The sequence below is a fragment of the Mobula birostris genome, chromosome 19 (assembly GCF_030028105.1).
Source record: "Mobula birostris isolate sMobBir1 chromosome 19, sMobBir1.hap1, whole genome shotgun sequence".
NCBI lineage: Eukaryota > Metazoa > Chordata > Chondrichthyes > Myliobatiformes > Myliobatidae > Mobula > Mobula birostris.
In genome coordinates, this window is record NC_092388.1 from 13,897,011 (window position 1) to 13,921,719 (window position 24,709).

The 24,709-nt window shown below is 40.1% G+C and overlaps 1 protein-coding gene across 2 annotated transcripts in view; it reads left to right on the top strand.

Annotated features, from left to right (window-relative positions):
- dnah5 (dynein, axonemal, heavy chain 5) overlaps positions 1-24,709 on the top strand; it is a 211,710-nt gene that overhangs the window by 45,795 nt on the left and 141,206 nt on the right. For both annotated transcript variants that reach the window (XM_072283263.1, XM_072283264.1), the window contains 10 exons: positions 550-695; positions 8,333-8,504; positions 8,781-9,023; positions 11,086-11,276; positions 11,377-11,476; positions 12,985-13,127; positions 15,360-15,561; positions 18,828-19,063; positions 19,422-19,640; positions 19,975-20,037. In XM_072283263.1, coding sequence (XP_072139364.1) covers positions 550-695; positions 8,333-8,504; positions 8,781-9,023; positions 11,086-11,276; positions 11,377-11,476; positions 12,985-13,127; positions 15,360-15,561; positions 18,828-19,063; positions 19,422-19,640; positions 19,975-20,037 — 1,715 coding nt within the window. The remainder of the gene's footprint in view (positions 1-549; positions 696-8,332; positions 8,505-8,780; positions 9,024-11,085; positions 11,277-11,376; positions 11,477-12,984; positions 13,128-15,359; positions 15,562-18,827; positions 19,064-19,421; positions 19,641-19,974; positions 20,038-24,709) is intronic.

A 24,709-nucleotide genomic window follows, 5' to 3' on the forward strand; every position in this document is an offset into this window, starting at 1 on the left:
CACCATACATAGGGTACTTATTGGCTGGCTCTTGACATTTACATGATGTATATTAGTAAACTGCAAATAAAATATTCTAAACTCTTAATTATTTTCCTTCACACTTCTGTATACATGTATAATAAACTTTCCATTCTGAACATCAGTTAAAGAGTTTTTATTTTCATGCTCCCTCTGGACTTTATTTCACCAGAGCTGTCTAACAAGTCAATCACAGACATCAGTAGGAAAGTGGTTATTCCAGCTCGCTTGCTGATTTTCTTCCAAATAAGAAAACAACAGACGTGTATGTTAATGACAATAGAGATGAAGTATTTGAGCGCAAGGGAAGTGTTTCAGATTATGTGGCAGCAGGGATTCAGAACAGGTCTGAGAGCATCTCACTAAGGATTAAAATTAGCCTGTTAACTTGCATCAGTGGCAAGTTGGAGAACCAGTAAATTGAGGCATACACTGTATTAATAATGTTTGCTTTATTATAATCATCATTTATAGAATCTTTTGATAAGAACCACTTTTGTTTTCAATTTTGTGCTTGACATCCTGCAGAAGAACTTGAACTCTTACTGAATCGTGCAAATGATTTGATAGAATTTCGCATTGATGCAGTGCTTCAAGATATGAGCACCATACAGTTATGTAAATTACCTGAGGAAGATCCTATTACATGTGATGAATTTGTAGAGAAAACTAAGGTATGTGAAATACACTTATGAACACTCTTATCTTCAAATTCAAATTGAAGGTGGATTTAGTTGATAAATTTTTAAAAAATCGTGAATAATTACATGATTATGAAAATTGATTCTAGTTAATTCTGATCACATTATTATTAGATTATTAAATGATTACTTTTGGATGTTTCTCCAGATTTTATTTGAGGCATTGTTGACTTCTCTGCTGTTAAATTGGTTATTTGCTCTAGCTAGCTTGGTAATTTTTATGAAACCTAGTCAAGTCAGCTAATCATAGAGAAAGTGAGTGGTTCCTGACACAAAAGCGACTTTAACAATAGATTTCTCTCATTATCATTCTTTTTCCTATTATCAGGCTGTCCAAGAATCTGAAAATCCAGTTGAACCAGTTTATCAAAACTAGCTACTCAATGTTGCATTATGACGCATTAGATTCTAATTATTTTCAGCATAAAGTGGAGCAAAAAGGTTAAACAATAAAGAATATACTGTTGGATTGTCTATAGAATTGTTATTTTTCTTGTGGTTTAACTTTCTTATGCTTATTTATAATAATACCTATGTATATAGGTATTTTTATATAATCATCTAATACCTATATACATGTAATCAGCAATTTTTCTGGTGGTTACAATTGCCTCTATTTTTCTGGAAACTATTTGGTTTGAGTGGCAGGTATCATATTACTCGAATCTGTATATCTGATTAGTTAAGATTATCAACAGAATTTAATGTTATCAGTAATCTTACCTGATACAAGAAGACTTCCCCCCCCCCCCGTTCCCCCCCCTTTGTTCTTGCAATGCTTAACAAAATGATCGTAGCTACAAACTTTATGCCTCACTCTTGACTTCTAAAGAACCTTTTGGATCACAAAAGTATCAGGATCCAACAATACCTTCATTTCATCATTTTTTCAGAAATTTTAAAGAGTTCTTATTAATTGTTCTTAATTATTAAAAACCAAACAATGTCAGGTGCAAAAATCTGAAATTAAAGTAAATGCTGGAGATGTTTAGCAAATTGTCAGCATCTCTGCAGAAGGAACAAGTTTTAAAGTTGAGGTTAATGATCTGTTATCCGAAGATCAGACAATTAAACATTAAGTTCTTTTGTGTGTGTGTATATGTGTATATATATATATATATATATATATATATATATATACATACACATACACATACACATACACACACACACACACATACATACACACACACATACACACACACACACAGTAGCATGCAAAAGAAAAGTTTGGGCACCCCTGGTCAAAATTTCTGTTACTGTCAATAGCTAAGCGAGTAAAAGATGAACTGATTTCCAAAAGGCATAAACTTAAAGATGACACATTTCTTTAATATTTTAAGCAAGATTACTTTTTTATTTCCATTTTTTACAGTTTCAAAATAACAAAAAAGAAAAGGGCCCGAAGCAAGGGTTTGGGCATCCTGCATGGCAGTACTTAGTAACACCCCCTTTGGCAAGTATCACAGCTTGTAAGCGCTTTTTGTAGCTAGCTAAGAGTCTTTCATTTCTTGTTTGGGGGATTTTCGCCCATCCTTCCTTGCAAAAGGCTTCTAGTTCTGTGAAATTCTTGGGCCGTCTTGCATGCACTGCTCTTTTGAGGTCTATCCACAGATTCTCGATGATGTTTTGGTCAGTGGACAGTGAGGGCCATGGCAAAACCTTCAGCTTGCGCTTCTTGAGGTAGTCCATTGTGGATTTTGAGGTGGGTTTAGGTTCATTATCCTGTTGCAGAAGCCATCCTTTTTTCATCTCCAGCTTTTTAACAGACGGTGTGATGTTCTATTCAAAGGTTCAAAGGAACATCTAAATAAGTCTGATACATTTTGGAAACAAGTCCTGTGGACTGATGAAGTTAAAATAGAACTTTTTAGCTGCAATGAGTAAAGGTATGTTTGGAGAAAAAGGCTGCAGAATTTCATGAAAAGAACCCCTCTTCAACTGTTAAGCACGGGATGGATCGATCATGCTTTGGGCTTGTGTTGCAGCCAGTGGCACAGGGAACATTTACTGGTAGAGGGAAGAATGAATTCAATTAAATATCAGCAAATTCTGGAAGCAAACATCACACCGTCTGTAAAAAAAAAAGCTGAAGATGAAAAGAGGATGGCTTCTACAACAGAATAATGATCCTAAACACACCTCAAAATCCACAATGGACTACCTCAAGAAGTTGAGGAAAAGCTTTTTCACCCAGTGGAGGATATGTGGAATGCTCTGCCCCAGAAGGCAGTGGAGGCCAAGTCTCTGGATGTTTTCAAGAAAGAGATGGATAGAGCTCTTAAAGATAGCGGAATCAAAGGTTATGGGGATAAGGCAGGAACTGGATACTGATTGTGGATGATCAGCCATGATCACAGTGAATGGCAGTGCTGGCTTGAAGGGCCGAATGGCCTATTCCTGCACCTATTGTCTATTGAAGCGCAAGCTGAAGGTTTAGCCATGGCTCTCACAGTCCCCTGACCTAAACATCATCGAGAATCTGTGGATAGACCTCAAAAGAGCAGTGCATGCAAGACAGCCCAAGAATCTCACAGAACTGGAAGCCTTTTGCAAGGAAGGATGGGCGAAAATCCCCCAAACAAGAATTGAAAGACTCTTAGCTGGCTACAAAAAGCATTTACGAGCTGTGATACTTGCCAAGGGAGGTGTTACTAAATACTGACTAGCAGGGTGCCCAAACTTTTGCTTTGGGCCCTTTTCCTTTTTTGTTATTTTGAAACTGTAAAAGATGAAAATTAAAAAAATAAAAACTGCGCACCAAGGGTTGTCGCCCTCTACCTGGTTAACATATTAAGTATATTTCATGATCATACACAATCACATTTCCTTTTCTGGTTTCTAATGTGGACTGTGTTGACAACATGGAGTTTGTTATGGTTTGTCTGCAGATTTTAGAAATATTTTTATTGAAGAAATTATTGATTCACCATGTCGAGTTCCAAAGAAACAAAAGGCGTGAAGTGGAAAAGAACTACTAGTTATTTAAAGCACACTGAAAGCTTATGAGTGCAGGGTGTGCAGCTACAAGAAATATTTATGTGCAATACAGAAACTGGTGTTACCTGCATATACTGTCGCGATGCAAAAGTTGCTGGAAAATTTGCAAGTGGGAAGAAGTGGAGTGATATTTAGACAATTGACTTTTTAAAGAGTCATTTAGCAAGCAAATCACATATGGACTGTGTGCAAAAGTTCCAGTGAGAAAATCCTTTATTACCCGCTATGGGCTTGCAATGTTATGTTTTGTGACAGTGCAGATGAACGAGTGTAAAAACTTTCAAACCCAGAGGAGATCAAAGTTCTTATTGACAGTGTTTTGCTAGGTGTTAAAATGAATACCTCTATAAAAAATTCATTCTGTACATGTTGTTGTCACTGGGCAAAACACTGCACAGCACAAGATTTTTGCACACACTGGTCATTACAAATTAGAGGGAACATTGTTGGTGGGTTCACCATTGCAATCCCCAATCCTGGAAACAGTGCAGTGATGCTATTGACCTGTACTTAATTTTACTTTGTTTTAATGTTTTAAATTATTTGTTAGTATGTGAATTTGTTTTGTAAAATGCATTTATTTTAAAAATGTATCAAACCTGTTTGAATAATATATGAAAAATGTCTACCAGATTCATTTTACCTCATTTACTTTGAGCACACAGTTGATTAGGTTACTACATATTCGGTTCCACGCTGTCATTCGCATTAGAGAGGCTTAGCTGATAAAGAAGATGACAACAGTTAGTAAATAGTAGATTTGATGCAGCAAAATTCCCTTTTGCTAACTCGGTTATTCAAGCTTTTCATAGGGTACAAATCAGGGAACTATGTATCCCAGGAAAAAATATAGATAATATTAACTCTATTTCCTTGTATTTTGTGTTTTCCAAACTTGGGTCTTGGCCCGAAACGTCGACTGTGCTTCTTCCTATAGATGCTGTCTGGCCTGCTGCATTCTACCGGCATTTTGTGTGTGTTGCTTGAATTTCCAGCATCTGCAGATTTCCTCATGTTTGCGATAGTGAATAATGGTATTGTTAGAATTTAGTTTGTGTCGCGCTCATTCAGTGCAGAGTATTAATGGTTTGCCAGTTTAGAACTTTGAACAATAGAGCACTGGAATAGGTCCTATGCCCCACAATGTCTAGGGCGAGGGAGCTTGCCTTGAATCTCCTTTGACCTTTCCCCCTCTTGCCTTAAATCTATGTCCATCAGTATTAGATATTTACACACTGGGAAGAGTACTCTGACTATTTTAAACATTCTGTCAGGTCACCCCTAAGGTTAAGAGAAAATAATCCAGGTTTATCCAACCACTTCTTGTAGCTAATACCCTTTAATTCTGCCAACAACATGGTGTACATCTTCTGCACTCTCTCCAAGGCCTCCACAACCTTCTTGTAGTGTAGCACATAGTACTCCAAATGTGGTCTTCCTGAAGTTCCTGATGTCACGCTGCAACATGACTTGCCAACTTGTATACCTGTTGCTCCAACCAATAAAGCAAAGTCTGTTTTTGTGTTTTTGTTTTTTTTAGACGATTGTATCTATTTGTGTTGATACTTTCAGGGAAATATGGACTTGTACCCCAAGATCATCATTGCTTGTAAGGGTCCTGAAATCTACCATTTACTGCATTCAATCGCACAAAGTAAAACACCTCTCACTCATCTGGATTTATGCTCCATTTTCTCATTCTTCATCCATACTTCCAACTGACTTGTATTTCACTGTACCCTTTGACTACCTTCCTCACTGTTCAGAACTCTACCAATTGTATTATCTGCAGACTTACTGATGAACCAATTTACATTCAACTCATTTAGTCAAACAGAATTAAACTCTGACATCACTACACATTGCTTTCTATGGCCAGGTCAATTTTGAAATCAGTCTAGTAAGTCTCCATGGATTCCATGTATCTTAACCTTTTGGGCGTGAAGCGGTGAGTGAGTTTGTAAATCTGGCGAGAGCAGAGGATGTTGGGAATGGTGAGGGTGGTGGACCGTGGGAGGGGTGTGAGACAGGTGACAAAGAAGGAGTGCCGGGAGTGGGGGAGTGGCCTTTCATGAGTGATTTTGTGGGAAGCTTTATTCAAGTCCATGTAAACAAATCCACTGCCCTATCCTAATCAATCATTTTTCTCAGCTCCTCAAAAGAAAACTCAAATCAAGTTTTAAAGACGTGACCTGCCCTGCATGTCTATCCCTATCAAGTCTATGTTTTTCCATTTGTTACTAAAATCCTATCCCTAAGAATCTTCTCTAATAAATTCCCTAACACCAATGTAAGGCTCACCAGCCTATAATATCCTGGTTTGTCCCTATTGCCCTTAAACAAAGGAACAATATTTGCTACTTTCCAGACCTCTGGGATCTCCCTTGTGGTGAATGAAAATACAAAGATGTCTGTCAATCTTCTCTGCTCTGTCAAGGACTCTCACAACAACCTGGGGTAGTTCCACCAGGCCCTGGTGATAAATGCATCTTAATGTTCCACAAAAGACTGAACTCCTCCACTATGCTCTAGAATATCAATATACCTCTCTCTGCTCTCACTCTCCTATAAATTATTTAGTTTCTCTTCCATTTGCTCTGGCTTCAGGCATAACTGCTCTCTTTTGAGTGCTTCTAGTCCCTCCTTAGCAACCTTAAAAATGTTTTCAAAGGTTTCAAAGGTACATTTAATGTCAGAGAAATGTATACAATATACATCCTGAAATGATCTATCTTTGCAACTATCCACGAAAACAGAGGAGTGCCCCCAAAGAATTAAATGTTAGAACCCCAATATCCCCCTCAGCTCCTTTTCCTCCCATGCGTAAGCAACGATCCCCCTCCCCCCACCAGCAGGGAAAAAAAGCATCAGCACCCATCACTGAGCATTCAAGCATGCAGCAAAGACACAGACTTGCAGTACCCCAAAGACTACTTGATCACCCAGTATTCGACATACCACAGGCTCTCTCTTCCCCTAAGAAGGGAGAAGGAGATGTCTCCGCTTCACAGCAAGAGGGGAGACATAACAAACAACTAGCTGGTTTACAATGTTAAAAGACCATTGCATCACTTTTTCTGAGCTCTGTCCAAAGATCTCAGGTCTCTGGGTACACGGCCAGTGATCTTCCGACTCCCACGACACACCGATCTCCTGCTGGGACACCAACCTTCGATCCGCCCATCTCCAGAGCCATGAGATCTCGGACCTCCGAAGGCGAGCTAAGCTCTTAGGCTGCGTCCTTGGCATGTACAGTACCATACAGAAGTCTTAGACATGTACATATAGCTAGGATGCTTACTGTAAGACTTTTGCACAGTACTGTATTTGTCAATGTTAAGTGGAGAGCAAGGTTGTAAATCTGGTGGGAGCAAAGGATGTTGGGAATGGTGAGGATGTAGCAGGGGTGTGAGACAGGTGGCAAAAAAGGAGTTCTGGGGCAGAGGGGGTGGATGACATAGACGCAGGCAAACCCAGCCCTAGACACCAGGCAAGGGCATTTGATTCTAAACAATTACAGAATGTCACTCGGGTGCTTCCTGCTCCCTTCCCTCTCCGTTCTTCCCCTTTTGCCAACCTCTCCCTGTCCTTTTCCCATTCTCAGTCCACAATAGAGATCCATATCAGAATCAGGTTTATCAGCACTCACATATGTCATGAAATTTGCTTTTTTTGCGGCCACAGTACAGTGCAATCCATAAAATTACTACTGTACTGTGAAAAGTCTTAGGTACCCTAGCTTTATACTGACCGAGAACATTTGTGTCTTAAATATGTGGATCATGTCTAAAGACACATTTTAATAATATATTAAGATTTTTTGATGATATCTCTGTAACATTTCAGCTCAATGACTCCTCATCAGAATTAGAAGAGTCAGAAAACAAATAGGCATCTCAGAGAGGAAGAGTGAACAGAGGGAAACAGAATGTGTTTGGGTGGGGATCAAGGTTGGACAAGTGACACAATGATTTTGGTGCTTTCTGGTTAATAAAATAATGTGAGGAAAATAACAATAGCACAGATGGGAATTATGAAAGGCAGAACAGCCTTTGCAAACAGGAGAGATTGCAGATCCTGGAATCTGGAACAAAACAGAAAATGTTAGAAAGGTAACATCTGTGAAAAGAAAATCAGTTGTTATTTTAGGTCAAAGAACCTTTGTCTACGAAAGAAAAATAACTTGGATAAAATGAATTGGACAAAGGGAATATCTACAGTAAGTCAGGGCTAGAGCTGAAGGTACGAGTTGTTAATAGCGCACTTAGAGGGTGAAAAAGAAGTATGGTGAATTGCGGATAGCAGGGCAGGGAGTGCTAATGGAGAGGGGGAATAGAAACTGAGCCAATGTCACAGATAGATTACTCAGAGCAAAATTGGCTGGTTCTGATATTGATAAGAGTAAGCACATAATTGTAAGTTGGAGGATTCAATATTGAAGCTGCAAGGCTGTGACATGCAGCTTCATTTGATTTTTATGAATGCTCAGCAGATTTCCAGCAACTGCTGTGTTCTAGTAACATACAATTGGATATAGTACTATGAATGCTAGATTCCCAATTAAATACCTTTCACATGTTAGGTAACTTGGATGTATTTTGTTTTTCCAGGAACTGTGTGTGAAGGCTGCACAAGTGCTGCACAGTAAAAGTTCTTTAGTTGAGGAAGCAGCCAATGAACTTATAAACATGTTACTTGCTATTGAGTCTAGTAAAGAAGAGGAGCAAAAGTTCAAAGGGAGCAGTAGAAATGAACAGCGAAAAGAACTATGTGACTCTGAAGGTAAAAAACTGACATAACAGTGACATTGAATGTTGAAGACTTGCAAGTGGCGTCTTTTGCTTCTTTGACAATAATTGTGTCAGAATAGCGAAAGTTGATATATTTATTGTTATTCATATGCTGTATGAATATGGTTTATTGTAAGGCATATTTCAATATATAATTTTTCCTGCATTAACAAGGCATGAAATAGATAACACTCTTTTTATTTCAAATTTGCCTAATGTAAACCAGTGGGGAAGTAAAACTGTAGTAATCTATGTAATATCCTTCTAGCCAAAGAAAGGAACTGTGAGAAACATTCCTTCTCTCAGAATGGAAGCCACCAGGTGAGCAGCGATCTCCCATCTCCATTAACAAGAAGGAAAAAGAAAGACTTGGAGTCAATGGAAGAAGAAGCACAAGAATTGCTTTCTTATTTCAGCCACCGGAATGTTGACGCATTGCTGAAGGTCACCCGCAACACACTCGAGACAATTCGTAAACGCATTCATTCATCTTTTCTCCTATATTTCATGGGTATGAGTCAGTGCAATGCAAACATTGTGCAATTAGTATGATAAACAGTGCGCTGTTGATTTAATAGATGCTTGCATAGCAAGAAGGATTTCAGGCAGATTTTAAATGTGTGCTGATGTATTTCTGCAGAGCATTAATTACCGGCATATGTGAATTCAATGATTTAAAAAAAATGCTGATAGAATTTCAATAGAATTGTTGTGTTGATGCAAGGCAGAGAGTATTATTAAATTTCCTTATATGTTCTTGTAGTGGCTACTTGAAAAACAAACCCACTGAGAGACTGAATGAGGGAATTAACACTATATGACGCGCTTCCAAATAACTGAGTTCCAAGTTGATAAAACTACGTTCGATCCTTTATTATGAAATCAGCAAAGAAAAGCAATCAAAAATAGCGATAATGAAATTAACAACATTAATGAAGTTTGTGGAATTAGTGATATAATCTTAATAAGAGAAGTTAGTGGTCAATAAAAAAATATTCATCCCCTGCTCTGTCTATCTTTAACTAAACTAATGGCACAAAGGGTGAATATGTGATGATGCTCATTTACTTCACCCAGTCTGTGTCCTCTGAGAGGAGGACCCCCACAAAAGCCACAATGAATCTAAGGGAAAGATATCCCCGGGGTGCCCGAGAGGGGGGGAGGATGAGCACCCCAGTTGGATGGACACAACGTCATCAGACCCAGGCAATGAACAAACGACGATGAGGAAGCAGTGTGCATTTGGCAAAATCTGCAAGAACAATCGCGGCTTGAAGATCCACCAAGCGAGGATGAAGTGTTTGGCGGGAGCAGGAGCAGCACAATGTGCAGGTGTCCAACCTGATGAGACGAAGGAGGGGCCAGGCCCGGAGTCATCCCATAGTGCCCGGAACCTCCAAGTGTTGCAAACTAATCCCTCTAACAGGAGGCGGATTAAATGGCCTGCAGCTAACATGACTTCATTGTGGAAGCAGTTTGATGAAGATGTTAACCAAATTCTGGAGGCAATGGCGAAGGAAGGGGTTGATAGGAAGCTGATTCATAGCCCATTCTTTAGTTAGAGCCTTCAGCATTTTGGGCATCGAGGGAGAGAGGAAGAGGAGAGCCATCCGCAGTACCACCGATGCGGCAGAGAGGGCCTCAAGATGGCTGTGGCTCAAAAGAGGGGAGCCATGGAGTTGCAAGTAGCTAGCCATCTGGACACAAGCTGGGGTCTGATCAGCCCCGGCTGGGTCACCTGGAGGAGGTGGTATGATGTTGCAAGACCCGAAACACCCGATGATTCCAGGAACATCACTGAAGATGTGTCCAGAAGCATCAATAGATGTATGTACACAGCTACCATGCCCAATCCCATGTGACATTTTAAAACGCAAACAACAGAAATTCTGCAGATGCCCCACCTCCCCCTCGTACCCCATCGGTTATTTATTTTTACACACACATTCTTTCTCTCACTCTCCTTTTTCTCCCTCTGTCCCTCTGACTATACCCCTTGCTCATCCTCTAGGTTCCCCCCACTTGTCTTTCTACCCGGGCCTCCTGTCCCATGATCCTCTCATATCCCCTTTGCCAATCACCTGTCCAGCTCTTGGCTTCATCCCTCCCCCTCCTGTCTTCTCCTATCATTTTGGATCTCCCCCTCCCCCTTCCACTTTCAAATCTCTTACTAACTCTTCCTTCAGTTAGTCCTGACGAAGGGTCTTGGCCTGAAACGTCGACTGTACCTCTTCCTAGAGATGCTGCCTGGCCTGCTGCGTTCACCAGCAACTTTGATGTGTGTTCCATGTGACATTTTACTGTGATCCAAAATAAAACACACAACACAAATGCATTACAGGCAGGTAGAAAATAGATGATTGGCCCCTACACATTCATAATGTGCCAATTTAAAGACTGACGTAACAATTTTTCTGTCTTCACTCTCAGCTTGCAGCATCAATTGCAGAGTCATAGTGCAATTGTAGAAATAAAGTTAAATACCATTCAAAGGAGTTTATCAAATCTTAGGGAAGGGAAGGCTTTCTTAACAGTTCATCTTTTAAGTGTATTCTTGCATTTTTAATTTACAGAAAACGACCATTCCAGTAAGCAGAAGCAGTCGAGCCACCCAATCTTCAGAACTAATATTACACTGTCAATTCCTACTATAACCATGATACCTGCACTGGATGAGGTACAACAGGCTCTGACCAAAGCAGTGGAGTATATTGTTAGTGTCTCAAGAGGGGTTGGCCAATGGAGTAAGGAAAGAATTCCAAAGGTTTACTTTGATTATTAATTATTTTATGTTCTGCTAATTGAGCATTTTCTAAATTCCTTCATCATTTTATATTAATAACTGCCTCTTCTTACATGTGCAGAGAAAAATGAGTGAAAGGAAGATTCTAGTGGTAAGGCGTAGAAGCAGAGAGAGTGATTGGGAAGATGGAGTCCCAGAAACTGCAATCAGGAGTGTTCTTGGTAACGTTACAAATGCTCCAAATTATTCCTAAATGCATGCACTTATTTTAAAACACAGCATTTTCTCATATGTTTTTGAAGTAATTAACCAAGTCTGGCCCATAGCCTTTCACCCTATATTGTTTTGGTAAGCACTGGAGAATATCTGGATTTCTGTGAAGCACCAATATTTAAGTGAAAACTTAAGTCCTCAGTTTGGTCCATGTCAGATCCCGCAGTCGTCAGCTGCACTGAAATTAAAGGTTTTGGTGCATTTTCGATAATGTATTTGTTCACATTCTCCTTGAAAGCTAGTTTGGTGGTAGGGGAGGGTTGATTTTCAGGTTGGAAGCCCGTGGCCAATGATGTGCTGCAGGAATTGGTGCTGGGTCCACTGTTGTTTGACACCTATATTAACGACTTGGATGAGAACAGAGGTGGGATGATTAGTAAGGCTGCTGATGACACCAAAATTGGTGGTGGACTGGACAGTGGAGAAGGTTGTGTGAGGGTACAAAGGAATATACATCAATCAGCTGGGAAAGTGGACCAAGGAATGACAGATGAAATTTAACTCAGATGAGTGTAAAGTGATGCGTTTAGGGATGTTATACTAGGGCAGGAGATATGCAATTAACAACAGTACCCTGGGAGTGTTGTTGAACAGAGGACCTATGGGTACAAGTTGATAAATCCATGAAAATGTGAACACAGGTAGACAGGGTGGTGTGGTAGGCAAATGACATGCTTGTCTTTATTGGCCAAAGAATGGAGTTTAGGAGTTGGGATGTCGTGTTACAGTTGTACGTTTGGAGTATTGTGTGGATGTGATTAAGCTGGAGAGGGCACAGAAAAGTTTCACAAGGATGTTACCTAGGATGGATCGCTTGAGTTAACAGAAGTTGCTGTACAGGCAATGCCTGTTTTTTCCGGAGTAAAGAAGGCTGAGGAGTGACAAAATGGAAGTCTGTTAAAATTATAAGAGGCAGATAGAGTATACAGCTAATGTCTGAAAATAGTAGGCATAGGTTTAAGGTGAGAGGGAGAAGATTTAAAAGAAATGAGGTGTAGATTTTTCATTTAAGGAGTAGTTGGTGTCTGGAATGAGCTGCCAGAGGAGGTTGTGGAGACAGCATTTAGAGGCATTTTGACTGGAACTTGAATGAGAAAAGTATAGAGATACGTGAAATTAATACAGGCAAGTGGGTTTAGTATAGAAAGGTGCAACGAGTCAGCATAGATGCAGAGGGTCAATTGGCCTGTTTCTATATTGTTCTCTGTAACAACTAGTGCAACGAAATGTTGCTTTCTCAGCGTTCTTTGGTTAGAAATCAAGATGCTGCTGGGAAATGAGATTCTTTCCAAGCTGTAATATGGCTCATTATTAGATTTGAATCATCTTGTGTTATCTAAAACTCATAACTAGTAAACATATAGCCAACAGGAGTTTCCTCTTGGGTTATCTAAAAGTGGCAAAGAGAGCAGTTTCTTATACTGTATTCCTTCTGAGTCGTTGTCTTTTCTTTTAGACGGCAGCACCTCTGATATTTCTGCATCTTTGAACTCTTTACTTGCTTTACAACCGAAGAACTACCACAAATGTGTTTCTGAGAACAAGGAGATTATTAAACTTGGATCCGTGCTTAGTACAGCTATTAATTCTACTAAAAAGGTAACTTTGCTTGTAGAGGTGGCCAAAGTAGATAATTTAACACCATGCTTAATGTGTATCTTTGTAGAAAGTGGTACATCTTGTAACCTGGCTTAATATTAGATGTTCAGGTCAAAATACCAGATTTATTATTTTTGACTCTTCATTTCCTTTTGTGACCACTGGGAGGGTTAGAAAATAGATCATAGAACAGTACAGTGCTAAACAGGTCATTTGGCCCACTATGATGTGCCAAACCAGCTAAAAAGAAAATCAAAAGCACCCAAACACTAATCTCTCCTACCTACACCATGTCCATTTCCCTTCATCTTCCTTACATCCATGTGCCTATGCAAAAGTCTCTTAAAAGCCTCTAATGTATTTGCCTTTACCACCATACCAGGCAACACATTCCGGGCAACCACCACTCTTAGAGTAAAAAATCTTACCCCTCACATCCCCTTTGAACCTAACCCTTCTCCCTTTGGTATTAGACATTTCAACCCAGGGGAACAGATACTCTATGTCTATTCTATCTATGCCTCTCATAATCTTTTAAACCTCTGTCAAATCTCCCCTCAGCCTCTGGCCCTCTAAAGACAGCAACAGTTATTCATAGAATTAAATGTTCCTGGAGGAGAAATTATACAAGATTTAAAACATGACAGCAAATATTCAAAAAAATGCGTTGTTTTCATTATAAAGTTAGAAAATTCTTTGAATTATTTCTTCCAGATCTAATCCAGAGATTTAGGTGATTTTTAATGATTTTGGAATAGTGGGACAGTTTATCTAGCACAAATTTGTGTGATTAATGTGTTTTTGAAACTATTCAGGAAATGAACGCAGATGTTTCCAGTGTACTTAATTGATTCTGGCTCTGTGTTTGGGTGATATTTCACATGATGCATGAGGGAATAGTTTCTGGAGTGCATATTTCAGGTCAAACTACACACAGAGAGGAGTAAAGCAGATAAAAGGAATTAAATCAGAATACGCTGACTGGGAAAATGATGATGAGTGGGGAGACGTTTCTGAGGTTATTTAATAATCCCAGTCATGTGTTGCAATTTATCGTGAACTCACTTGATTTCCTTAAAGAGTTTAACAAAAAAGTGCCAGGAATTTTTTGAAAGTGAGCACAATTTTCTTTGTTTTTTTTTAGAAGGCAATGGTGGTTTGCACATTTTAACTAATGAAGGGCCTAAATCTTACCTTTTTTTCATTTTCTGGAAACTTATTTTTGTCTCATACAATTATTTATTCTAATTTAACATGCCAGTTATATAATTGCACATGAAGGAGAATATTGTGTGCTGGGTGATCACATTAATCAAACAAATTTTTAGAGGATTTGACAGGATAAATGTTGAGATGTTGCCTCCCTCAAGCTGGAGTGTCAAGAACTAGGCTGTTAAACATAAGGCAAATGTTTGACCCTTCAGAATCAGATGACAACAAATTTCAGTGAGAAAGTTGAGTTTTCAGAAATGTGAATTGTGGGAAGCTGTGGAATACTAAGTGTTATGAGACTGAAATCAATAGATATTTGTGATGATACCCAGCTTCACCAGTGCTTCTATCACGCAACAGAAATTTTGTCCAATTTAAAATTAGGATCAGCATAAAAAATGTATCACTGACATTTGTTATGAAATTTGTTATTTTGTGGCAGCGGCACAGTGTAAGACATAAAAATTACTATAAGTTACAATAAATAGATAAACAGTGCAAAAAAGGAACAGAGTGCATCAGTTCACGGACCTTTCAGAAATCTGATGACGGTGGGGAAAAGACTGTTCCTTTAAGTGTTGTGTGTGGGTCTTCAAGCTCCTGTACCTCCTCCGATGGTAATAATGAGAAGAGGGCATGTTCTGGATACCCTCTTTTTGATTCGACGACCATCTGGGACACATTTATGTTCTATTTGTCCCTGTGTAGACAATGAAGCTAAACTTAAAGTTTGAATTTGACCCCATATACACTCCATTACAAAAGTCCTACTTATACATATTTGCAAATGTACTGCTATGTAAGAAATTTTATTGATATCTTAGATGTATCTTTGGTAGCAGGCATAGAGATACACTGATGCAAAATTATTTAACTGCTTGGTATTTTACATCATTGCAAAAGCATAACTTGTAGAGTAACAATCTACAAAGGATTATGGTCTTCTTGTGATATTTTTTCATTATCTTAAACTTATTATTGAAAATGGCATGTTTGCTCTCTTTCTTGCCTTTTCTTTAGGAGGTTCTTACAGCTTTAGAAAAATTCAAGTGTTACCACCACATTTGGAAGAGAGAGAGGGAAGAAACAATTCAAGAGTTTGTGAAAAGAAGTCCCCTGCTGTCTGAGTTTGAGTCACAAATTCTTTACTACAGAGATTTGGAGTCAAAGATCAATTCTGAGCCAGAATACATTTGTGTTGGAGCATTGGCTCTTTACACTGGTAAAGTCATCAAAACTTAAAAAACCTATTCAATTGCACTAAATTTTATCATATTCTTTTTAAAAGGAAATGTTTTCTGATTATTTTATGTCTTATTTCATGTGATAAATTGAGAAGTAATGATCCTCAGTATATGAGGCGTTCTACCATGCTCCATTTTGTCTGTCCGTTTACTGGGAATGTGGCTTTACACATTTAGTTGGTTTCTGTGCATTGTGTCAAACTTATTACTGCTCAAAAGCTTTCTTATATTCGTTCGTTATGTGCTATGCCATACGATGTAGGTGATCATGGTCTTTCCATGACCATGATTGTTCTTGGCAAATTTTTCTTCAAGAGTGGTTTGCCATTGCCTTCTGGGCAGTGACTTTACAAGACAGGTGTCCCCAGCCATTACCAATACTCCTCAGAGATAGTCTGACGTCAGTGGTCGCATAACCAGGACTTATGATATGCGCAGCTGCTCATATGAGCATCCACCATCTCCTCCCAGGGCTTCATGTTACCCTGATTGGAGGGCTAAGCAGGTGTTACATCTAGCCCAGGGGTGACCTGCAGGCTAGCGGAGGGAAGGAGCATCTTACACCTTCTTTGGTAGAGACGTTTCTCCACCCCGCTACCCGCTCTTACATTACCCAGTGGCAAACATTCAACTGCGTGATTTACGATTGGGCCTCAAGCAGCCTGGAACATATGAATCAGTGCATCGGAAAATGTTTTACGGTCCATAACTCATATCTGTTCTCATGAAGAAGTTTGTAGATTGGCTTCCAGGAAAAAAATAGCTGCAATTTCTGAAGTTATTCTTGCTAAAATGGGTTTGCATCCTGTGATCAAATTAAAGTCTTTAAATTATTGGAACTCAAGCAAGGTGGAATGGAGAGCTTATGCAGTTAATGAGTTGAAAAAGATACCACACTCAAAGATTCTCTGCAGCTTATAAACTTCTGGAGCCAGTGACTCACTAACATCCTACTGAACTATGGTGCATAAAATCTGGCCTGCTGGTTGAATCCATCCGGCCCAGGCAATACAAGATGGGTTGATAAAGAAGATGTACAGAATGCTTGCCTTGTCAGTGAGGGCAATGCGTCTAAACGTTGGGAAGACGTGTTGCAGCTGAATTAAGCTTTGGTTAGACCACATTTGGAGTTTGTTGTGCAGTTCTGGTTGCAGTGTTATAGGATGGGTGTGGATGATTAGGATGGACAGAACCACTTCTACTCCGGGATGTTGCCTGGATAAGAGTATTATAAGGAGAGGTTGGACAGAGTTGTATTGTTTTCCCTTGGAGTAGTGGAGACTGAGGGACAATCTGATACAAATACCTAAAATCGTGAGAGGCATACATGGGGAAGATAGAGTCCTTTTCCCAGAATAGAGATGTCAAGCACTAGAGATGAGAGAGAGGTAGTTCAAAGGAGACGTGCGGGGCAATTTCTTTATATGGAGTTATTGGTGCTTGTAATGCATATTTAGAGGGGGAAGGACAATAGTGGAAGTAAAAGTTGGCATGATGCTATTACAGCTTGGGTCATTCGGAGCTTAGTTCTGGTGCTGTCTGTAAGGATTTGTATGTTCTCACCATAAACTGTGTGTGTTTCCTCCAGATGCTCTCACATTCTAAGGACGTACCAGTTAGTAGGTTAATAGGACATCGTAAGTTGCCTTGTGATTAGGCTAGTGTTAAATAGGTGGGTTGCTGGGCAATGCAGCTTGTTGGGTTCAGGAGGGCCTGTTCTGTGCTGTATCTCTAATTAAATAAAACAAAATGAAATAAATATGGTAGTGATCAAGAGGCATTTAGACAAGCACATGAACATTCAGGGAATGAAAGAGTAAGGGTCATGTTCAGGCTGATGGGATTAATTCAATTCTGCATTATGATTCATATAGACATGTGCTGAAAGGCTTGTTCCTCTGATATGCTGTTATATGCTTGGTGTATGAGCACTTAACTTCCCTGCAGTCCCATGAGGATTGCTTCTGTCTCATTTAGCCACAGTGGATGTCTAAGCAGTTTCTAGACATCGCCAGAACAGCCTCAGCTTCTCACATGAAGTACCAGGCATGAAGTACCAGAATGACTTGTGGACGGACTGGACTAGTAGATGGACCGTGGAGTCCGTAGCTGTAAGCTAAAAGTAGGACTCCACTCCTACACCATGCTGTCTGCTGAGAGTACACCTAATTTTGGGCCCAGGGCCTGAACCCAGATTTCATTTCATATCCAGATCAAAATACATATCATAAGGTATCCTTGAGATGTTGCCTGCTCATGCACCAACATTTTTAACAATTAACCACAAGAATAGCCTACAAATAATTGACAATGCATCCCTTTAGGCACCACTTTCAGGCTGGTGAGGTTTTCTCTGACGCTTTCCTTTGGTAATGACTGTGCAGCAGGTTAAAATTATTTATGAGGTTGCACATCTATTCAACGGCTTTTAGTAACATTGGATTGTAGAATGCTAAGCGATCATCAAAGGATTGTTTAGAAGAAAAGTTCTTGATGTGAATCACTGCTGGGCTTTCACTCATTTTGCAAATGTAGTAAGTGGTCACATTTTCCTTTGTAGTTGAATGGTTCAAAGTTGACCAGGTATTTTCAGGATGGTTAAAATCCGGGACCCTTCCTGTTGACCACTTACGATGACGTGGATGGTAATTTTGGCACTTATGCAAAGGCTGGGTCATCAAAAGGAGGTTTGTTTTGTGTTTGAAGAGTTTTATACATCTGTCATAATAGCTCTACGGTACTAAAGATTTTCGCTAATGAATTCTAGGTCAAATCAATATTGCACGTGGATTAGCATTCTGAGATCCTAACACTGTATAATCCTATACTACTGCCACTGAAACTAAATATAGTTCCACAATTAGTGAAGAAAAATTATTGGTATCTTCTGCCTGAAATTCCAGCCAAATCATGCCCTTTGTGGCTATAAAATGGGTGTTAGTGAGATCTTCCATGATCTTAGATTTCAAAATGTTTTAAAACATATTTTAGTGGTAATACATACACTAGGAAAAATAAAGGTAATACTTAAAAATGGTTTCTTGTTCCATATAGGGAGTAGCCTTTGAAGCTGCTCCATGAATATGTAGTGGGGGTAGGGACAAATGGGATGGAATTAGTTTTTGATTTTGGGGGGGTGATCTTTGACGAGTACAAATATAGGAAAACATATTCAATTTATCAGTGAAATATCAAAGTAATAGCAGCCTTTCCTAACAGGCTTAAAATTTGTCGTATTTTTCAGCTGATCTTAAATTGGCATTAACTTCAGAAACCAAAGCATGGATGTCTGCTTTTGGTCAACACTGCAGTACAAAGTATCGGACTGAGATGGAGAATATATTTGCATTCATAGAGGAAGCTGGCAAAAAACTGAATCGACCTATCATGGACTTGGATGATATCAGAATAGCCATGGCTGCACTCAAGGAGATAAGGGAGCAGCAGATTTCCATTGATTTCCAAGTGGGACCCATTGAGGTATCTTTTTTTTCTGGTTGCTTGGTTTCCATCATCGGTCTCTTTGCCTCAGCAACATGTGAAAGATGGTGCAAAATTAAAGATGTTAGGGAATATAAAATACGCAGAAGGATTTTCATGCAACAGTTACTTTTCCTTTGTTGGGAAACCATACTCTACAGCTGAAGTGAATTACGTAAATGTTCTGGTTTAGGCCAGTAGTTTGATAACTGGTGTATGGGCAACAATCCTGATACATACACTGGCCACTTTATTTGACACACCTGCTCCTTAATGCAAATATCTAATCAGCTAATCATATGGCTCTCCGTAACATAATTCAGCTGTGCCTTGAAATTCATTCTTGTTATTATCGTAGGAATCTTACGCATTGTTAAATAAACATGAGTTGCTTGTCGCCAAGGAAGAGATAGAGAAGGTGGACACTTTACGATACATTTGGGAAAAACTGTTGGTGCGTGCAAATGAGATTCAGAATGAACTAGTAGCCTTGCAACCAAATTTCAGAGGAGAGCTGATCAGCAATGTGAAGACATTCATTGAAGATTGTCATCAATTTTATGAAGATTATGAAAAGGTAGTAAACAAATCATTAGTGTGAGTAAATCACCACCAACTGTACTTAAATGATGGAGATATTGCTTCTGTGTTTAAATCTTACTTTAGTTTTACTTTCAAGTAATCTATTTTAAAAACTATTCAAGGTTAAACCAAATTAAATCATTAGAAATGTGGAGTAAAAAGAAGTATTATTCTTTGACAATAATTCTTAATATGTATGTGTTCTGTAAGGATTTCTTGTTTGCAAGCCTTTTGAAACTCTATCTACTATTGATTTTGTGAATATTTGATCCTTAGACTGTGAGTAAATTGAACCGTTAGTGTGTTTTTTTTCATTTACTGTGCTGCAGGAAGGTCCAATGGTCATGGGCTTGGCACCACAGGATGCCAGTGATAGGCTCATAATCTTTCAGGTACGTTCTCTGTGCGTGGCCACAAAGTCCTTGCTTCTGTGCAATTTTATATTCTGGTTCATTCTGATCTCTTCCTAAAGATTGTAGATCACAGTTAGTATCACAATTTAAACAATTTTCCTTTTTATCTAAAGAAATGCGGGACTTGCCGTTGAGAGATGCGAAGTGAGAGGTATTTGGTAAGGTGAACAGATCAGAGAATCAACACGTTTATCAGTGGTATCAGAAGCAGGTTTAATATCACTGGCATATGTCGTGAAATTTGTTGTTTTGCTATGGCAGTACATTGCAATACATAGTAATAAAAACTATAAATTACAATAAGTATATATAAAAGTAAATTAAGTAGTGCAAAAATAGAAGGGAAAAATACTGAGGTAGTTTTTATGCGTTCAATGTCCATTCAGAAATCTGATAGCAGAGAGGGAGAAATATTCGTGAAATGTTGAGTGTGTTTCTTCAGGCTCCTGTATTACCTCCTTAGTGTCAGCAATGAGTAGATGGTATGTCCTGGGTGACTGGTGTCCTTAATGATGTGGCCTTTTTGAGGCATCACCTTTTGCCCATGATGGAGCTGGCTGAGTTGACAACTTTCTGCAGCTTTTTCTGATCCTGTGCAGTGGTCCCTCCATAGCAGACGGTGATACAGCCAGTTGGATTGCTGGTTAGGGATAGATCCTCAGAGATGTTGAAACTGCTCATGCTTTCCACTTTTGATCCCTCATTGAGGACTGATGTGTGTTCCCTCGACTTGCCCTTTTTGTAGCACACAGTCAATACTTTGGTTTTACTGACGTTGAGTTTAAGGTTATTGCTGTGAAACCACTCAACCAGCTGATCTATCTTGCTCCTGCATGCCGCCTTGTCACCATCTGAAATTCTGCCAGCAAAAGTTGGGTTGTCACCAAATTTATAGATAGCTGAGCTGAGCTGTGCTTAACCACGCAGTCGTGGTTGTAGAGAAAGTAGAGCAGTGGGCTTGAGGTGTGGCAGTCTTGATTGTCAGTGAGGAGGAGATGTCATTTCTGATCCACACAGACTGTGGTCTCCCAGTGAGCCAAGTCAAGGATCCAGTTGCAGAGGAAGATTAAGAAGGCCCAGGTTTTGGAGCTTTTTATTAGAACTGAGGGTACGATTGTGCTGAATGCTGAGCTGTAGTCAATAAACTGCAGCCTGACGCAAGTCTTACTATTGTCCAGGTGATCTGAGGCCGGGCGGAGGGCCAGTGAGATTGCATCCACTGTAGACTTATTATGGCGATGGGCAAACCGCAGCGGATCAGAATCCTTGCTTTGGCAGAAGGTGATTTTAGCTATGACCAGCCTCTTGAAGCACTTCATCACAGTAGATGTGAGTGCCACTGGGTGATGGTCGTTGAGGCAGCTCACCCTGCCCTTCTTGGGCACTGGTATGATTGTCACTCTTTTGAAGCAGCTGGGAAAAATTAAGTGCAGCAGTGAGCGATGAAGATGCCTTGAATGCTCCTGCCAGTTTGTTGGCTTATTTTTCAGAGCCATAGCAGGTACACCATTAGGGCCTGGTGCCTTGTGAGGGTTTGCCCTCTTGAAAGATGTTGGCTTCTGAGACAGAGATCACAGGGTCACCGGATGCTGCAGGGATTTGCATAGATGTAGCTTTATTCTCCCGTTCAAAGTGAGCATAAAAGGCGTTGAGCTTATCTGGGAGCAAAGCAGTACTGCTATTTATGATGTTCAGTTTCACTTTGTAGGAAGTAATGGATTGCAGACCCTCCCAGAGCTGACGTGCGTCCAATTCTGTCTCTAGCTTCAATCAGACTTGGTTTTTCGCTCTAAAGATGCCCTTCTGTAGGTTGTACCTGTACTACTTATATAGTTCTGGATCTGATGCCACGGATCTGGCCATCAGCAGACTATGAATCTTCTGGTTCATTCACGGCTTTTAGTTTGGGTATGTCAGGTATCAACCCGCCTCAGAGTACTGAAATGTTACATTTATCCAGTTATGTTATATGGCTCAGAATGTTGGACAATATCTAGTAACATGAGGAAACAAATTGTAGCAGCAGAGATGTGGTTTTTGAGGAGGATGCAAAGAATATCATGGACGAAACTAATATCTAACGAGGATGTCATGAACAGAGCAAACACAAAAAGAGAAGTAATGTATGAGATCATGAAAAGGCAACGTAACTTCATTGGATATATGATTAGGAAAGAGGAGTTAGAATGCATGGTAATTATGGGAAAGACTGAAGGGAAGAAAGCAAGAGGAAGACAAAGACAAATGATGATGGAGACAGCAGCCAGAGAACTGGAAATGAATACCAATGAATTGATCCACTTGACCCGAAACAGGAGCGTGTGGGCCATGGCAGTCAAAGCTCAAACTGGGTGTGACACCTGATGATGTCAGGTATGTTCTTGAAGGGACACTCTTCTCCACACAGATTTTGATGAAGTCGGTGACAACTGTGGCGTATTCATTCAGACTTGAAGATGAATCCCTGAATGTTGTCCAGCCCACTGACTCAAAGCAATCTTGTAAGCGCTCCTCGCCTCCTTTGATTATACCACCTTGGTCCTCACCAGTGCTGTGATCTTTAGTCTCTGTCTATATGCTGGAAGTAGAAGTAAGGCCAGGTGATTGGACTTTCCAAAGCATGGCATGGGATGGCACAGTAAGCGTTCCAGATCATGGTATAACAGTGGTCATTTGTGTTGCCTGCTCTGGTTCCACTGGTGATATGTTGGTGGTATTTGTTCAGAGACTTCTTCACGCTGGCCTGGTTGAAATCTCCATAATGATAGGGAAGGCATCAGGGCGTGTAGTTTTGTGCCTGCTGATTACAGAGCTTAGCTCCTCCAGGGCCTGCCTGACACTGGCCTGAGGTGGAAGGTACACCACTACCATGATGAAGGCATAAAAACTCCCTCGGTAGATAAAATGGACGACATTTGACTATTTGATGTTTCAGGTCGGGTGAGCAGGATTGAGACCTGTTCTCCAATGAGTCCAACCTACTTAATCTTTCTTGTTAAGTTGACCTCTTTATCTCAGTATTCAACCCAGTGAACCTCCGCATTAGATCAGATCAGATTTAATTTATTTATTTATCACATGTACATCGCAACATGCCATGAAATGCGTTATTTACTTTAACAAACAACAAAGCCTAGGAATGTGTTGCTACGCATTCGAGCTCCAACACAGCATGCCCAGAATGCTTAGCAGAGAGACGCAGAACATAACAAAACGGAATACAACAAGCAACAAAGCAACAAGAACAAATCAAGCTCCTTTTACCCTCTCACCTCTTGTCTCTCCCTGCCTCTCCCCTTCAGTCTTTGGCCATTGGGCTTTGACTTCCAGACTAACCGATAACAGGACTCAGAACTCCAGACTCAAGCTCCAATGCAGACATATTCTTCATTAAGAATGCAGATCAAATCTGTATGCAGTATTCCAGCTAGAAACATAGAAACATAGAAAATAGGTGCAGGAGTAGGCCATTCGGCCCTTCGAGCCTGCACCACCATTCAGTATGATCATGGCTGATCATCTAACTCAGAACCCTGTACCAGCCTTCCCTCCATACCCCCTGATCCCTTTAGCCTCAAGGGCCATATCTAACTCCCTCTTAAATATAGCCAATGAACTGGCCTCAACTGTTTCCTGTGGCAGAGAATTCCACAGATTCACCACTCTCTGTGTGAAGAAGTTTTTCCTAATCTCGGTCCTAAAAGGCTTCCCCTTTATCCTCAAACTGTGACCCCTCGTTCTGGACTTCCCCAACATCGGGAACAATCTTCCTGCATCTAGCCTGTCCAATCCCTTTAGGATTTTATACGTTTCAATCAGATCCCTCCTCAATCTTCTAAATTCCAACGAGTATAAGCCTCGTTCATCCAGTCTTTCTTCATATGAAAGTCCTGCCATCCCAGGAATCAATCTGGTGAACCTTCTTTGTACTCCCGCTATGGCAAGGATGTCTTTCCTCAGATTAGGGGACCAAAACTGCACACAATACTCCAGGTGTGATCTCACCAAGGCCTTGTACAACTGCAGTAGTACCTCCCTGCTCCTGTACTTGAATCCTCTTGCTATAAATGCCAGCATACTATTTGCCTTTTTCACCGCCTGCTGTACCTGCATGCCCACTTTCAATGACTGGTGTATAATGACACCCAGGTCTCATTGCACCTCCCCTTCTCCTAATCGGCCACCATTCAGATAATAATCTGTTTTCCTGTTTTTGCCTCCAAAGTGGATAACTTCACATTTATCCACATTAAATTGCATCTGCCATGAATTTGCCCACTCACCTAACCTATCCAAGTCACCCTGCATTCACTTAGCATCCTCTTCACAGCTAACACTGCCGCCCAGCTTCGTGTCATCCGCAAACTTGGAGATGCTGCATTTAATTCCCTCATCCAAGTCATTAATATATATTGTAAACAACTGGGGTCCCAGCACTGAGCCTTGCGGTACCCCACTAGTCACTGCCTGCCTTTCTGTAAAAGGTCCTGTTTATTCCCACTCTTTGCTTCCTGTCTGCCAACTGATTCTCTATCCACATCAATACCTTACCCCCAATACCGTGTGCTTTAAGTTTGCACACTAACCTCCTGTGTGGGACCTTGTCAAAAGCCTTTTGAAAATCCAAATATACCACATCCGCTGGTTCTCC